The sequence below is a fragment of the Ixodes scapularis genome, unplaced genomic scaffold (genome assembly GCF_016920785.2).
Source record: "Ixodes scapularis isolate PalLabHiFi unplaced genomic scaffold, ASM1692078v2 PGA_scaffold3__209_contigs__length_174095766, whole genome shotgun sequence".
NCBI classification, from domain to species: domain Eukaryota; kingdom Metazoa; phylum Arthropoda; class Arachnida; order Ixodida; family Ixodidae; genus Ixodes; species Ixodes scapularis.
In genome coordinates this window covers 22,432,819-22,450,500 of record NW_024609868.1, presented here as the reverse complement: position 1 = coordinate 22,450,500, position 17,682 = coordinate 22,432,819, and the positions used below count along the sequence as shown (strand labels likewise).

The 17,682-nt window shown below is 51.4% G+C and overlaps 1 protein-coding gene across 3 annotated transcripts in view; it reads right to left on the bottom strand.

The window, feature by feature from the left end:
* LOC115310104 (bromodomain-containing protein 3) overlaps positions 1-17,682 on the bottom strand; it is a 73,829-nt gene that overhangs the window by 3,019 nt on the left and 53,128 nt on the right. For all 3 annotated transcript variants that reach the window (XM_042292335.1, XM_042292337.1, XM_042292338.1), the window contains 9 exons: positions 17,170-17,298; positions 15,917-16,051; positions 10,052-10,089; positions 6,056-6,377; positions 5,356-5,526; positions 4,562-4,888; positions 3,831-3,970; positions 2,530-2,697; positions 848-1,168 (listed from right to left, as the gene is read on the bottom strand). In XM_042292335.1, coding sequence (XP_042148269.1) covers positions 848-1,168; positions 2,530-2,697; positions 3,831-3,970; positions 4,562-4,888; positions 5,356-5,526; positions 6,056-6,377; positions 10,052-10,089; positions 15,917-16,051; positions 17,170-17,298 — 1,751 coding nt within the window. The remainder of the gene's footprint in view (positions 1-847; positions 1,169-2,529; positions 2,698-3,830; positions 3,971-4,561; positions 4,889-5,355; positions 5,527-6,055; positions 6,378-10,051; positions 10,090-15,916; positions 16,052-17,169; positions 17,299-17,682) is intronic.

Genomic DNA, 17,682 nt, shown 5'->3' with positions numbered 1-17,682 from the left:
CCTAAATTCTTGCCCTCAAGCGAAGCGTGTAGTGAACAGAAATATTGCGGCAGCGGTGACGGCTATAGTCAGTTACAGGTTAAGAAAAGTTTTCGAGGGAAAGGAAGGCTAGGGAGGAGAAAGCGAACAAAATGTTGGAGAGGAGAGGAGGAAACCTTCTCCTCTCTTTAGCATTCCATCTGCCTCCTCCTCCAAAGTCTTCCCTTCCTTTGAAAAATTTTTCTGGCCTGTAAGCGACAATAGCGGCGAAGGTTCGGGCTGCCATTGTGCCCTTCTGCCACCACTGCACCGTATGTTTGGTTTGAGTTCAAATAATTTGTTACCGTGTGCAACCTTGTGTCTAGATGGCGCTACATAACTACATAGCGCCTCACCCACTCGCCCCATCCTCGCTCCTTGCTGCACCGTGCACTGCAGCTTTCGCGTGCGCCTTATGGTCATGTGACCGATTTCGCCGTGCTACTATGGTCCATTGTAGCTACGGTAGCGCTGCGGTGCTGCTACGGTCTATTGTAGCGACGGTAGTGCTTCCGCACCCACAGCTACAAAAGCAGTGCAGCCGCTTTGAGAGTAGATATCTTGGCACTTTGTTATAAAGGCTGGTTTCATGCCATATGCGTATCCTGCCTTATATTTTAGATTCGTCGCAAAGGGGAGGGGGTTGGAATGTTTTTAATGTAGTGACTCGTACAATAAAGAATTTTTACGGTCCCGGAGACTTGGTTATAGAGGTGTTTGACTGTATAATAGTGCTGTGGTCTGTGCGCAAACGGGCCTCTATAATTCCGCCACAGAGTCCACGACGCAACCACCACACGCTCCCCGCTGCCCGTCGAGGGGAACTCACCGCCTCCCTGCGCCGGCGCTCCTGTTCCCTGAGCCTCTGGCGCTCCCGCTCGCTCACGGCCGGCGAAGCTCCGGCACCGCTGCCTGCCGTGGCGTTGCTGCCGGCGTGCTCCTGGGCGACGGCGGCTTCCACGGGGGCCGCCACCGCCGCCTGGGCCCCCGGGGGTGCCTGCTGGTGCGAGGACTTGCGGTGCGAGGAAGGCGCCACCAACGGCAGGTCGTCCTCGTCTCGGTGCTTGTCGTGCTCGTGGCGCAGCCGCTCCTTCTCCTGCATCTCCCGCTGGTGCCTCCGCTGCTCTTGGGCCTCGAGCAGCTGCCGCTGCTGCAAGGCCGGGCACATGTCAGAGACGCTTCTTCACGCTACGGCTTCGAGTAATGATAAAAAATGAGCTAAAAAATTGAAAAACTAAGGCTCCCCGACGCCTGTGCCTCGTGCGGCCCTTGGAAGCAAATGGCAACACTGACACAAGTGGTCAGTGGAAGCAAGTGGCGGCGGGTCCCTCGCTGGTAGCCGCACCTCGGCAAACCTCACTCATAAGGGCCCTCACTCACCCTCATCTTCACAGGTGAGGTGAGGGTGAGTCTCTGAACCAGGAAAATTCACAAGTGCAAGGGTGAGTGAGGGTCGTAAGGGCTGTGAGGACTGTGAGTGCATGAGGGGTGTGAGGGCCGTGAGTGCGTGAGGGGCGTGAGTGCGTGAAAGGCGTGGGGCCATCAGCGCGTGAGGGGCATGAGGGCGATGAGTGCGTGAGGGCCACGAGTGCGTGAAAGGCGTGAAGGCCATGAGTGTGTGAGGGCGGTGAGTGCGTGAGAAGCGTGAGGGCCAGGAGTGCGTGAGAGGCGTGAGGGCCATGAGTGCGTAAGGGGTGCGTGGGCCATGAGTGTGCGAGGGGCATGAGGGCCATGAGTGCGTAAGGTGCGTGAGGGCCATGAGTACTTGAGAGGCGTAAGGGCCATGAGTGCGTGAGGGCAGTGAGTGCTAGAGGGGCGAGAGGGATAAGAGTGCATGAGGGCCGTGAGTCTGTGAGGGGCGTGAGGGCCATGAGTGCGTGAGGGGAGTGAGGTTCAGTGAGGGTAAGTGAAGGGCTGAAGGTGAGTGTGACTATGAGGATGAGAGGAAGTGAAGGGCTGAAGGTGAGTGTAGCTGTGAAAGTGGGGGTGAGTGAGTGGCTTAGGTAAGTGCGGCTGTGAGGGTGAGGGTGAGTGAGGGCGACCTAGGACGCCGACCTCTGCTCATAGCATGTGTCTAGCGTGTTCGGACAATGGTAGATTTCTATCCCAGTTAGAAGCGCCAAGCATGAATTTTATCCAGGGACTTTATAGAAAATGCCTACCTCCCGACACCCGGTGCTCGACAAACCAAACGCTCAACAGCCCCCCAAGCCCAAACGACGAGTATTTTACGTGGCTTTCCCCAACTTTCAACTGTCGTTAAGACAGTTCTTGGAGAATTTCTACATATCTATTGGATGCCAACAGCCAGTACTCCCGGCATCCTAAACCAGACGACATGAGATATGACCAGAGTGCAGGGACACATACATGTGGCTGCATTGATCCTAGTAGCAACCGCAATGTTACAAACATACATAAAGAGAGTCAATACTCCGGGACACATGCAACACCTTGCGCACGGCCAAAGTGACAGGAGGCCATGGAAAACTGTTGGAACGGAGCGCTTACCTTGTCCATCTTCTCCTTAGCCTGCTTCTTGAACTGCTGGAAGCTGTCCTTGACGTGGGAGGTCTTGAGGGCCTGGCCAGGGCTGCTGGCTGTCGACTGGGCCAGGCTCGACCACGACCCATAGTTCTTCAGCTTGGACTCGCTCACAGGGGTGGACAGCGACGGCTGCTGTAAGGGCATAAGGGGGCGTTAAGACTCCTGTTTTGACGGTGAGGCTTCCAGATACCCCTCCCACAAACATGGAAATTAAGCATGCACAAATTACACGATGAGTGAGGTGTCTGAACACGGCCAGCGAAGGCGGCACAAACTTGCTCGGGCTTTGCTCATCTCTCGGCAGGGCCACTGTGCAGGCGTGGTCACGCAGGATTGTAAATGTTGTGTAAATATTGACAGTTGCTCCAGTGGTTTTCATTGGTTTCCTACTACCCCCAGGCATGCTGCGCCATCTCATGGCGTTCGTCAAAAATGCGAGTGAACCTTCGCCACACTTGTTTCACGGAGAGGCGGCACCATTTGGACATTACCCTTTTTCCATTGTGGTGATTACCATAGAATGGGCATGACAAGATAATATGAAAAAAGATAATGGTGGAAGAGCTCATGAAGGCTCCACGCAGTGAACTAGAACCACTAAACGAGCTGCGCTTAGAGTATCGGCACTCTGTTCCCCGACATTGTTGTGGGCGCCGCCATTTTGGTACTTGTGCAGAGCAGACGCAACTGCCGATCGTCTTGATTCAAATGTGCAACTTTATCTGCATAAGATTCGGTGTTAGAAAGCTCATATAATATTGCCTTGCTCTGTCGCAAACTGTTTAAACATTTATGAAGGGAGGAAAAGCGTTTCCTGCGATTTCAGATAAAGCTTAATATAACTGGCAACCATAATTTTAAGCCACAGTATGGGCAGGTGTCGTTTCTGTGAAGCGTAGCTTGTTTAGTTGCACTACAGTGAAAGATGCCAAAGACTATGGCAAAGGAGGATATAGGGCTCAGGTGAATGACAGGCCTCTGGTGTAGCTGTGCTGTCCTCAATGGGGCTTCAACAACATGCAAGCCCTAATGAAGCAAATGAATTTGACATAAGCTGACCCCAGCAAACATTAGGATTTTTTACTGCACCCTCTCGGTCATCGTGCCAAATATGCTGACGCCATCCATGGATCAAACATTCTCACCAAAATGATAAAGCAACTCTGTCTTAAACTGCGACACAGCACACAGAGTCCTTTATATGTCCCCTCTGGCCACGAATTAAATCTCTGGAAGCTGCACGAGAAAAAAGAAGGGTACCCGACCTTCCTAGAAGCGGCTGTGGTGGCTGGAGTAGGGGTGCCGGCGGTGGCTGGGGTGGAATGTGGCGGGCCCGCTTTCGCCGCTGGCTTGCGATCCACAAAGTCCCCGGGCATTGTCGACCCCGACACTGGCAGTCCAGAACCTGGGCCAGAAGACGAAGCGACAATGTCATCAGACGCCACACGATGCTCAGCCAGGGAGCTTGCCAACGTTACGGCAAGCGTCCAATAGGAAACAAACAACGGACACGGGTGTAATTCACGCACGACAACTGTAACGCAAAAGCACTTGTGTGTTGAACTCCCCAAAATTTGGATGTGGTGGTGCAGCTCCGAAAGAGTGGCTTCTAGCAGCCAGCTAGCACAAGGGTTGTGTCAGTTGCATAGATACCTTCAGCTAACTCAAATCAATTCAGCTGCGATTTGTTGAAAAAAAAAAAAAGAAAAGAAAGAGAGGACGGGTTAAGAAAAGCTAAATGGTGCATTATGAGCCTTCCCAACTTTTCACAACACGCCGAAACCTTATGACACAGGATGTGGCCCTTTGATTGGTTGTTGTTCTCCTTTCTCACAATAAAAGCAAAAAGAGGAAAATGGACGAACTTGGTGCCAAACTAAGTGACCACCACAGTTGCAGACAGCTAAAGAAACGCACGGCATGGCGAGTGCAGAATCGTCCCAACCAAAAAACCGAACACGGGGTCTGACCGAGCAGCAAGCGCGTGCGGGCTCACCGGGGTGGGTCCCTCCCGGCGCCTGGGGCAGGGGTGCGCTGTTCAGGCCCCCCGTAGAGAAGAGGTCGTCGAGCTTGAGGCCCGGCTCCATCTTGATCCTAGGGGGAGACCCCTGGGGCTGGTGGCAGGCCCCTGTGGGGCCCCGGGGGGGCTTTGAGTCCAGGGGGGCCATCGCACCCCCCAGCAGCGGAGGAGGAGGCCCCCCCACGGGGGACGTGGGGTCCTGCTGCAGGATGGGCGAGGGCGGCAGTGGGTGCCTCGGACCCCCCGCCTGCGGGGACGCCAGGGAGGGCACCGGGGTGGGAGAGCCCGAGGGGGCCGACACTCCTGGGGGAGAGGGGAAAGCGAAGACAGGGTGGTCACACAAACCGCCACCCCTCCGGAAAATTTGGGGCACTTTGTGGCTCTTTCGGTCGGTCAAAACTGCCCACCACCTTCGCACGAGAGCCTAGAAATGTCACACCAAGCTCTGTTCCCGACCTCCGTTCGCCAGCTGGAACTGCGTAAAAATTTTGGACACGGCGATACAATTATTGGTTACGAAAGGCTAGAGCACAGATTCCCACAATCCCCAACTCTGCCACGTGCCCTGGAAAAGTCCTTGTAAGGAAGCCGACGCCGGTGTAACCACTTTTGAGCGATCCGACATATCGCTGTTCTTTCGTCCATTTCCCCTTGGCTAGCCCCGCCTCGGGCGGGTGGCCAACGAAATTCATAACATCTCCGTGTTTCCCAACGCTCCCGCAATCCCCGGTTGTGAGCCGCATCCCCCTCGAAACGTCGACCTCACTCACCGGAGCTCGACCTGGGGTGGGAGGGGGCCACGCTCTTCTTGACCGGGGCTGCCGTTGCCATGGCCGAGGGGCGCGACGGCTGCTGGGGCAAACTGTGACTTGCCACCACGGGGGCGCGCCCGTTCCCCGACGTCCCACTCCCGTTGGGACCCACCATCCCCTGGAGCGGGTCTGCCAGAGACACAGTGCACCCTGGTTAGTGGGCAACACATGGGACAGAGTGCTATCTTTCGCGACAAAGTTGAAGGCGCGATTTGACACTGCACTAAACCAAACTTGGTTACCCGTTCAGGTGGAAACCGACTCGCCATCTAATCTCGTTGCTCCCGGATCTTCTGTGCCGGCTGTCGTGGTAACGACAAAACAGTTTGCAGCTAACCTGCATTCAAAATTTAACCAATTGTAGAAACAGTTCTAATAAGGCGCAATAATTTCCACCATTGATGACGAATTAGTGGCCCGGACAGATGCACGCAACTTTGAGACTTTCTTACAAACATTCGTGCAAGCAAATCCACTTCTGAAAAACAGTGTCGCACATGCACTTCGAAACGCGGCGTAATGTAGGCTGAATGGCACAAGAGCAAACTGGACCGGTAGAAAACACGCGATGTGTGTGTCCCCACCTCTTGCGAGGCTTTACCCCCAACCAAGCGGCCTGGGCCACAGGCAGACAAGGAACGAAGGGTGTTCAACTCACTGTGCGAGAGTCCTGGGAAACCTGCCGTGAGTGCCGGGTCCGGCATCGGCGGGGCCTGGGGCAGGAGGGGCAGCCCGGGGGACAGGCCCGGGAAGGGCACCATGCCCGCAAAGTGGTGGGGGCCGCCTGCCACCCCGGCGTGGTTGCTGTTCACCGCGTAGCCCGCGCCCCCGTTGCTCGCCAGGGCGGGCATGGGGGCCACCGAGGCCACGGGGGGAGGTGCCGCCGGGGGCTGGGACCCCCGCGGGGCTACGGGGGTCAGCGACGGCATCGCGTTGGGCAGCGAGGGCCCCAGCAGGCTCTGCGGCTCCAGCGTCGGGGCCTGACAACGGGACGGGGCGTCGTTAGGCGTTGCGTCTCTCGGACGTCGTTGAGCAGAATGGGGAGAGGTGCCGCCCGTTTTCCTATTTGCGAATGCAGCACGCTATAGTCACGGGCGTGATGAAACCGGCAAGGAGGTCCTCTCTGGAACGATGCTTTGGCATCTCCCGCGCCTGGAGTGTGCGTGCGCAGCCACGACGGAATGCAACGAGGGCATGCTGGAAGCCGGGCATCCGAAAAAGGCGCGCTGCCGTTTTTGTGTCGGTAACTACACTCCCAAAAGATTATTTCCGACTTCTTTGTCGGACAGAAGTCAAGCTACAATAAAATTTCGTAAGAAAGCCCTTCCCCGATAGATGCCATCCCATTTTTCTGGTGAAATATCCGTAACATGAAAATTCCGAAACAACCGTGCGATCTGGGGTACCGGTATGTCTGACAATAGAGTTCATAGCGGGTTCCCACGTTTTTGTCCGTGCCCTGCACGCATGGTATCTATTCTTTTAACACGCCAGTTGTTCCCGCATGCACATTGCATCCTAAATGCTATTCCGCTGTATCCGCAACCTGCGGTCTTCGTTACCACGACACGAGTTTGTAACAAATTCCCGCATTTTTGTTCGAGGTCTGAGCGCACATTGTCGGTTCCCCTGATAGGCGAATTTGTAGCGGTTTCCCATGCGTTTATTGCACCATGAAACTTGAATTTGCCGAGTCCACAAGCTGCGGTATTCTTTCCCGTGACACGAGTTTGTAGCGAATTCCTGAGTGTTTATTGCATGGTGAAAAGTGAACTTGTCTTGACTGCAATTTGCGGAATCAATTCCTGCATCACATAATTTGTAGAGGGTGCCCCAGTGCTTATCATTATTTTTGATAAGGTTGTGATGTTGCATCCCCAAAGATAGCCCACCCCTTGTTTTTCACCATTTATCTCTTAATTTTAGGTGGGCATTCTTACGGAATGTTACGGTAGCGGAATGTTGCCACGCCTCGACGTTATCCCGGATTCCTTGGTTCCCTTCAATTGAAAGCATCCATAAAGCTTTCGAGTCCCAATCATTGTACAGGCAAGGGCACAGATCCTTATATGTTAACATTAAACTGCTTTGCAACCTTTGCCCATGAAATGTGACACCATGTGATCACAAACAACGCAATGAATGGATTAATTGATATCCCTTTACTAGTCCTTGTCACGAGGCACACTGCATAAAAATGTTTGTCCAGTTGATTTGATTTCGCCAATAGCAATATCATTGAGCAAGCACTACTGTAGCAGTTACTGTCGGCGAGGCTTTTGGTGGGAATTCACGCAACTGCGTGGCTTTCGAACAATCCAACCCAGCGATTGCGTCGCAGGTTTTAAACTTTTTCACGTTCACTTGAAGCAAATTCGCCGACTACTTTTGCACAATGAAGTGGTCTGAAATCAATAACCCAATAACAGCATACCCGACCCTGGTATGGTTCTCTGTGAGGACGAGTAATTAAAATACTGATCAAGCTGTTCATATTTAGACCAGAGAGAAAACTGATGGCAGCTGCAATACATTTAATATCTCAAAAGACAAAGCGTGTGAAAATTTGCTAGCTCTTTCAGGATCATTTGCACAATTATCTGAAAATTCCAGCTTGCAAGCAAACAATGAGCACTTGTATGGATTTCTATGCACGATAAAGGGCTTCACGACGTCATAGGCGGCGAGCCCGCGAAGACACTGTGCCCCTCAATATCATTCTGCTGGTGTTTATTGCACAAATTGTAAGCACATACGAGAAAGTGCGCTTAAAAGCATGCCAAGACTCAGGCTCCTATTTCTTTCTTTCCTTACCAGGACTATCCTCAACTGGATGTTTATACTTGCTGCAGGCGACAACCCTTGATAAGTTTCCTTATAGATCTAATAATAAAAAGGTATGCATAGACCGATGAATGTCAGAAATATTGACAATAAAGAACTGAAGGGGTCGTTGCTGCCACTTTCTTCAGTCTTTATGCTACATCCACACCAACGTGCCCACCACTTTTCCCCTTTCTGGGAACTGTGTAGCATACGAAGCTTTCCAGACGTTTAAATGTATTCTAGGGGCTAGTTTCTATGTATAAGCGACTATATACCAATAGATGGGCAAGACATCAAAATGGTTGCAATTTCATGAGGAACCATCCATACCATTCATACTCCCCAGACACTAAGCTGCAACTCTAGAAACTGGGACCTAAACTTCGTGTTCCAAGCTCAGTCTGAGCTAGACCTCCTTCCAAAACTAGCAAAGCAAAAGAAGCTATGGCTTGGTTCTAAAAATGAAATCATAGCAGCAGCCTGGAGATACATTGTGAAGTGCATCTTTACCCATACTTACCTTTATTTTCACACGAGAATACAGTGGGGATGAAGTACTAGCAAAGAAGGCAAGTTAACATTTTCATCCAGTTTCGACACCTTTACCGACAATAGATGTTTTTTGATCGCTTTCAGATATAACTTTCAAATTTAAAAATCGAGATTTTTACTTTTCTTTATTTTCGGGACAGCAGTTTTTAACTTGCTGTCACCCATGCCACCCGCATATGGGCAGACCGGAAACAAATTATAGCTATGTCTAAACGACTGAAAATTATTTTTTCTCGTCATTCTGTAATGCTCAAGCGAATGAAAAAAAATTTTTTTTAAAAAGTTGCTGAAGTAGTTGAGGGTATTTTTAAAGAAATTGTCTCAGATATATGTACAATAAACAAGGTTTCTTTGCAACTCGCAAAATGCCTGCCAGTTGGCAAAGATATCCCAAACTACTACCAACAGGATAGCTACCAAGCTCTAGCAGAACCAATGCTACCAAAAATAGAACACTGTAGAAATGCTTTTACGATCTTACCACACACTTTGGATCTTGTTTAACTATGACCGGCTGAAGTTTCTCCACAATTGCAACCTATTTGCATTTTTTTTTTTGTAATTGAAATTGTACAAATTAAGGGTACTAATAAGTATTACTTGCCGACCAAAAGCCTCAGGAAAACTTCACAGAAAAGAATGTCAAATGCATTAAGGATATTGTGCAAACCTAGAGCAATAACTGCCCTTTGGTGATGAGCCTATGCGAAACCACCTCTATAATAATATCAGATGTACTAAAGATAAACATTCCCAACCATAAAAAGACAGGGCCACTATATTGTCATAACCAGTTTATTTGAACATGCAGCCGGTAAAGCCAGCTAATGCGACTTCTTTCGCTGTGAATGCAGTATACCAGCTTCCGTCGTGCAACCTTCGTTTGCTAGCTTTAATTCCACACCAGGAACGGATCCTGTTTACAAATAAATTTACCCTAAATTGAGAGAAAAAGGCTAAAATGTCCAACACCGGTAAGATTGAATAAAGTGCAGGGATAAGGAGGAAAGATTTCTGCATGCATTAGTTTTTTAAATTAAGGATTTGGTATGTCGCGTCAAAAACTCTCAACATACCTCAATAAATAGTTGGGAAACTCTCAACATACCTCATCAAATAGACATGTGGAATGATACTATTTATTTAGCTTTTAAGCACCTAGAAAATGGCATTCACCCTTTTTGAAGGCAAATATGCTTCGCAAGTAGCAAAGCGTTTTTTGCCGCAATGGCTATTCACGCCTCTTTTGCTGGAACATGTTCGAAAGTCATCTTACCTGGTTAGGATCCTGCTTTTCCTTCTTGACAAGGGGCTCTAAAAAAGATGAAACCAAACGGGGACCGTTTTTCTTTTGTTCCGTAGTGAACCAACCAGCATTCGGAACAGTCCATAAAACAGATCTCGGCTCTCCTTGCAGTTATCAAGCGACGCCGCAACATGCCTAAAGTTGCCTTTCAGTTGTCTGCCAATTTACCCATCCCAGAGTCCTAGTGTTTAAAATGTGTTGCCACGTTCTATAGGCACTAACGGGAATCCCTAGAAACCTCTACACAAAGGTGTTCATAAACCCCATTTTATATTGACAGTGGACAAAGCGCAGCGGCTATTGCATCATAGTAATGCATCAATGCATGGCATGGCCATGCTCAAATTTTGCTCAGCTCAAACACTTTACTTGGGGCTTGGGGACGTAAATTGGGTCCTCAAGGAATCCCAAAATTCCAGCAAGTTTGAAAACCTGTGCAGCTCCATAAAGCTCGACATTTGATCAAGGCCCCTAAAAATAACGGGGGCCGTTAATTAATGCAGCAAGGTAGAACCAGAGGTTTGCCACAGCTAAAATATGCCTGATCATTCCTAACCTGCCAGATTGACTTGGCCTTAAAAAGGCTAATAGAAAAAAAGGGGGCCCTGCCAGAAGAAAAACTAGGGAGAAGTCCCAAAATGACGGGCATGAGTTAGATAAGCAGCAGTGCACCTTTGCAAGTATAACTTCGAACTTCATCGTGGGTACGAGCAACGATGCACATCCCCCAGCTGTGAAACTTTACACCCAACGACCCAACTTAGCAGAGTTTAAAGATCAAATGATGGGTCTCTAAAGTTACACACAGACAGCAACAAAAGCTATGCTTGCAACTGTGCATACTTTCAAGCCTCATTGTTTCTGGATAAATAAACCGTTCTGAACCTACACCACTCCAGGGTTTGGTCCATATGCAGTCATGTCCCGCTTCTGATCCACTAGACAGAATTTTCAATTGGCCAGATCAATCAGTTTTGGTAAAGACTTGGCTGTACAAACATTTAGATCGCCTAACCTCAAACAAAAATTGTTTCAAGGAGTCAAGTGTGTTCACACAAGTAGAACATGACTGCATACACACTGCTGCTGAATTCTTTCCTAGTGCAGAAAAAGCTTTCCATTTGGACAAAGCTGAAGATGCCTTCTGCCTAGCTCTATCCCAAAGGTACATGTGATTTGGCTTCATTTTTGCTTCCAAGTTTCCCCCTCGGAATCGGGTCTTTGTTCAACAGATATACTTATGCAAGATCAGCTTACTAGCACACCCAAGATTCAATATTCACGCGGCAATGGGCAAGGTGGCTTTCCTGTCTCGACTCGAATGAAACTGCCACAAAGCGAGAACGGCAAGGAGTTTCCCAACTACGGCGACACTTCCAAGGCCTTGTACACTTTCGGAGCAGGCACAGCAAAGGGCAAGGGGTGCATGTAAAGGCTGGGCGGTCAAAAGAGGGGCCCTGCTATCCTCTCTGTCAGCGACAGACATGTTTCATTACCTCCAGCCCCCCCAAACGTCTACTTTCCCATTTCCCTAAATGCTGCACATTTAAGCTTGTAGAACAGCTAATTGATAACAAGGGCAAGAGACAATTGTCTGCGCTTGGGGAGGAGGGGCACCCCAAGTGTTTGTCGTAAACCATTTGTTTTTCTCCTCGCCAAGCTACCTCAAAACGGAAGTACACGATTCCGACAATCCAAGAGTGAAGAAAGAACTCTGTTCAAGCATATTGAATTTCTCCTCAAATTTTTAAGTCTCATGCTGCAATGCATCCAATAAAAAAAAAAAAAAATCTTGTTATCTTTTACTGAACGTGACAAGGTGGTCTATTTAAGCACCGATGCAAGGCAAGCTCCTCACAACCGTTCAAAAGACTACAGGAACAACGATTCTATTGGTAACACTATTTTGAACGCCAAAATCCCATCGAAGAGACCTTCTAAAGCAAATACAGCTCCTCCTTGCATGTTCCACAGCACAGCTTGAACTTGCCACATACAAACTTCCCGAGGTCTTTGTGGCGCATCAATGATGGCCACGCTGGTCGCAAACTACCTTTAAGCAGGGTCGAGGTTCAGAAACAAGGACAGCTTGGTCAAGTGGTTGAGTCCATTTCAAGTGTAAACACAGAGATTGTGTCGGCCTAAGAAAAAAGTCAAAAAGGGGGGGAGAGAAAAGAAAGTCGATCAAATAAGATTCGAAAGGCAAAACCAAGGCTTGCCGTGCCCAGGTCTCGACGGCTCCTAAACAACGCCCGCCCACAACCCTGGAGTGCAGTGTTCTCTAGAACCAGCCTTTCTAATTGCGCGTCGGCGTCTCGGCCGAAGAGACCAAGCAAGCGAGGCCGCCAGCCAATGACCACACAGACACACACACACAGGGTCGAGTAAGGGTTCTCTTGCATCTTTTTATTCATGGCTCCAAGTCTGCAGTGACGTCAGACCTGCAGTAGTGTTCTTTCATCTCGTCTCGCTAGCATTCTCAGCTTTCCTCTTTTTTTTATTGAACACAATTCGTGAAATCAATCAGGCATGCACACAAGTTTTCATTTTCTTTTTTTTTCTAAAAATTTACAATCTAAAAAAGACCAAAGTTTCAAGTTGGACAATGAGTGAGACGATGGCGACGGGCAAACTGTACAGGGCCCAAAGGAAAAAAAAAACAACGAAAAAGGGACACGCACACTTTCGTTTCCTCTAAATTCTGCGAACAGATGAGACACAGAGATGACAAAAAATGAAGGACTAAGAAAAAAAAAAAAAAAAAAGATGAATGAAGGTGATTGGACACCACATCAGAGAGATACGATGCAACGCCCTTTTGCTACACCTGGACCTGTTTTCCACCAACTGGCCAATGAGGTGCAGTGCCGGGACGGCGGCTAAGGTGCACGGGTGTAAACTACCACAAGATGCAACCAAAAATAAGCAACATAAGCAAAACATGAAGGATGAGGAAGGCGATCGGAGATGCATGCAGTCAACCTTCGGTGACTTGACAATGTAAGTGGTGATGAGAGGCAAAGAGAGGGAGGGGGAGTTAGCAGTGCGGCAGGGAAGTGTGACAACAAGTTGCAGTTTTTGTTCTGTCACTCCTCTGGCCGTTGGCTCACGCTCGTCGTTTCCCAGCACCCACTTCACTTCTCGTGACTCACCCCCCCAACAAGGTCCTCAGAATCGTCCCCACCGACGATTGCAACCAGTTTCGAACATCAAAAAATTAAGAATAAATAAGCCAAAGTTACGATGACCGGCAAAAGAGCTACCAGTCTCAAACTCGACAAGATAAGAGGGCCAACGCCAGCAAAGGGGACAAGGTAGCCAGACACGAGCCCCCCCTTTCCACCCTCTCAAAGCTCTCCACTTAGTAAACAGCGCAGGGAAGGAAGCTTTTGTGACTCGTTAAAGGCGACAGGGGTTGTGCGACTCTCGGTGTCTCGACTCGACGCAGGCTCTCCCCCGGCACACGGTAACGTGTACACCTTCCCAGAGCTTCCTAGCAGATCTTGCAGGACCACAGCAATGTTAACCCGCAGCACTGCACACAGTCTCTTCCCCATCCCACCCTAAAAAACTGCAACTGATGTCAGACACGAGAACACTCAAACCACCGGCCACCTCTTGCGCACGTGCGCCTTCCGTGCGGAGACGGCACCCTCCACCCGAGCAAGAACCGTCGCGACAGTGACGGGACGTCCGGCAGAGGCAGATGCCCCTCCCCCAGACCAGATTCTGTGTGTGAGTCGTCAAAAGGGCGCCCGCGCCCCCCTCCCCCTCTTTCCCAGAGCAGCACAGTTGTTTTGCGGGTGGGGAGGAGCCTGCGCGGGGGAAGGAGGAGGGGGCACAGACCCCTCCCCTTCCCCCGCGCACCCGAGGGAACGGACGACACAAACACCCCTAGCCACAGAGTGCACGTGTCCTAAGGAGGCCAGCTTCGTGTCAATGCAGCAGACAAGGGTGTGGGAGTGGTGACAGGGGGGGGGGGAGCACCCCTTCCCGCATCCCACAAAAGGGCTGTGCTGCACTTCTACTCGCCCAAAACTGCCCCAGTCTGCAAGTATGAGTCCCTCTTCGACCCCTGCCCCGTGATACAACGACGAGAAGTGAGCCCGTGTACTCCCATTAACGAGAAGCAAGAGAGTGTTTCATGGCCGACGCCGTCCCGACATCTCTGCCAGTGCAAAGGCCGCGCGCCGGGACTTTACATTAGAGTCTACGCCCACTGAAATGTCGCTCCTCCCCACTCCGCAAGGAAGAGAAAAAAAAAATAAAGAGAAAAAGGGACGAAGGTAGTCGTTTTCTGCGGCAGGCCGCCCAATGAGTCGCCGCGCAAGACGGCGGACCGACTGGCTCGGCGCTCAAGAAATGAACCGGCAGCACGTGCACAATCCCCCACCAGTCTCTTACGCACACACGTCCAGCATCCAAGCACGCTCACACACGCACGCATCCTCCATCCATCCATCGCACTGTCCAGGCACACAGCGAGAAAAAAACCGAGCAACGCCGGAGTTCTCTTTTCTCCTCTACAAAGGCTGGCCTCACAGAACACTGCACTCGTGGGCTAGAAATGCAACAACCGTGCATCGTACAGTTGCCGTGTCTCTCCTCCCGCTGAGAAAAGGAAAACAAAACCAGGAACAAGCGGGGAACCTCTCCTTCGCTCGTGTACGCCGCTTCCACTCTCGCAAAGACTGCACGTCCCCCTTACGGTCACGCGTGTGAGACAACATGTGCTCGCAATATGTATATTTATATATAATATATGTATATATATATAAAAAAAAAAAATCGGGACCATGGTAATGAAGTTTTATTTACAGATGAAAGGAACTCACCACATTAATGGGCTCCCCATTCCCTCCCATCCCAAAGGAGCCCCCTCATCTACAAAAAGACAGAGATAGAAACGCCTTCGCGAGGAAAACGCGGGCGTCTCTGGCACACTACGCAAGTTTTGAAGGGGTAAAAAAAAGAAGTAGGCCGCAACCCCGGACGTGGCAAGGTGTCCAGGAAACGTCCACGCTGCCGCTCGCACCGCGGAGAACCCCGTAAGAAAACAGAGCCCACCCCGACGCAATCTGTACAACTGGACACCCGCCGGGGCGACGCCGAGTGCTTCGTGCTCGGGCCGTTGCGGACACACGCAGAAGGACAAAGCGGGAGAAGGAACGGGACGGGAAGAAAGGAAAGAGGGGACGAAATACGGCAGTGCTGCACACTCAGCTGGCACGTGTCTGTGATCCTTGACAGGGGGATTCGAGATGCGGGGAAGACCCCAGGGTACTCGCGGAAAAGAGCGTCGCGAAGGGAAATGGGGGATAAAAAAAAATACGGGAAGTCGCTTTAAATAAGAAGCCAGTCTGGAGTGCAACTCCGTAGAACAAAGTAAAACGAGCAGCAGTCAAAAGAAGGACAGACAAAGCGGGCCAGGAAAGGTGAGGGAAAGACGGAAAGAAGGCGGCCGACCGAAAGCGGCGGCCGCCGGTACTGTACATTACGGGCGCTTGTACCCTTCCTCTCCTCCTCCTCCCCCCCTCCCCCCCATCGTCTATTGCGTCCAACGAACAGAGAGCACCATACTGAGAAGACTACCGAGCCCCGTGGTAGATACCAAAGGGGCAACGAGACGGGGACCGGGAAAAAGTAGGAGGGGAGGGGTTTGAAAGAGGAGGAGGAAGGCCCTCTTCTCCTCCCTCCCTCCGAGTGAGTGCCTGGGCTCAGGGCACGGCCCCCCTGTCCCCCCCTGGGCCCTTCAGAGCGGGCGTGGGGGGGCAGCGGTGGCACGCGTCTGCGGCTGCGGCGGTGGCTGCTGCTGCGGCTGCTGCTGAGCCTAACCTGACTCGGAGTCTGAGCTGTCCGAGGAGCTGCTCGTCGAGGAGGAGCTCGAGCTGTCGCTGTCCGAGGAGCTCGAGCTGCTGGCGCTCAGCCGGCTGGGACCTCCCACCACGTCCACGTGAGAGTTCTCCGCGTCTGCAAACATGCCCGCACGGCCCCCGGGGGCCAAAAGAGAATGAGCAGACCGAAAACACGCCGCGTCACTAGAAAAACCACAATGGCGCATCTCGTAGCGACACAATTGCTATCTGCCAACACGAACGGGAAACCCGTGGCTCGTGCTCGTCACTGTGCCATGTGAAAGAACGGTGCATGCAAGCAAGCTGCAGAACGGAGTCCAAGATGGCACCACCGGCTCACGGCCTGTGACACCCACAATGAGCGGCAGCCGGAGCTGCAGGCTGCCAGGTCCAATCACGGGCCAGTTGGAAACAGCACGGTCATATTGCTCCGACGAGCGTACTGGTGCAGGGCAACACGGGCATTGATGCAAGCGTCCGGGCAATACACCATGTGGTTCCAATCTGGCTTGCGAGTGGATTTTACAGCTTGCACCTCCAACCGCAGTTCCTCATAGGGCGAGACCAAGAACGGGAGATTGCGGGCATTCGTTTTTGCCAATCCCAAGGGCCACGTTGCAGTCTGCTCGGGAAGCTTGCACGAAGACCCCGATACAGACCCACAGTTTTTTCTGCCCTTGATGTCATTGCAATGCAGAGCGAACTTATATGACAAACTACGCCACACTCGGATTACGGGTTTGTCTTGAGACACGAGCAATACCACGGTCACCGAAAGGTTGAGAACGGCGGACCTTCCTTTTCGGGCACTCAGTCTCCGGCATGTGCTCGCTGGCTTTTGCCGTGCTACGACTACCCGCGCACGCTCCAAGCTTGCGAAAATTCGATCCAAGGTAGAAAGTCTGCGCTTGTCTTGCGAGACAATGTGTTTGTCTCGCAAATTTGCGTCGAATGTGCCAAAACAATGGGCCTGTGCCTCGAGCGGGCCTTGGAAGCAAACGACGGCGCAGCATCGTAATTAGCGGACCTTGGAAGCGAGTGGCAGCGAAGCATTCACTCGTGACACAGGTCCTGCGTGCTCGTGCAGCAACAGTTTCGGCACCCGTAAGAAGTGCCCAGCGTGAATTTTATCGAGGGACTTCCAGCGGGACGACTGGAAGATCCCCCGCACCACCCTCATCCCGTCAGCGACCCCAGCACGAAGCCGGTGGTGGTGGTTGGGGGTGGGCTCACCTTTCTTGAGGGGCTTCTTGGGCGCAGTGCCCAGTTGGCCACTGACGTCCTGGAGCCTCTTCTCAAGCTCCTGCTTCTTCTCGCGTACCTGCTCCTCCTTGGACTTGCCCGCAAGCTTGTTTTTGGAGGCTGTACACGAGGAGACAACAGAAGGGGCTGTACATCAACCGACCATCAAGGAGTGTAAAGTAGATTCAAGAATGTCAACGCACTTTTCGCCATTTTCCCGGTGAAGCAATATCTCATTAACGTGGAAGATTACACTCCAGTTCACGATAAGTTGGCCAACTGCGGAGGCTAGGGCCCCGCAACCCAATAAGAGCGTCGGAGCGAGGCACGTAACCTGACATCACGGGAGCATTTGTGTAACCGCGCCAAATGCGAGACGCGAGGCCCGGGTGAACCGGCTGTCGTCTGCTAGCCAAGTGTCGTCTGCTCAAAAGCCAACCAACTTCGGATGAACGTCCACCGCAGCAACATATCCGTTCGCTAGAGTAATGAGCACTTCAGGAA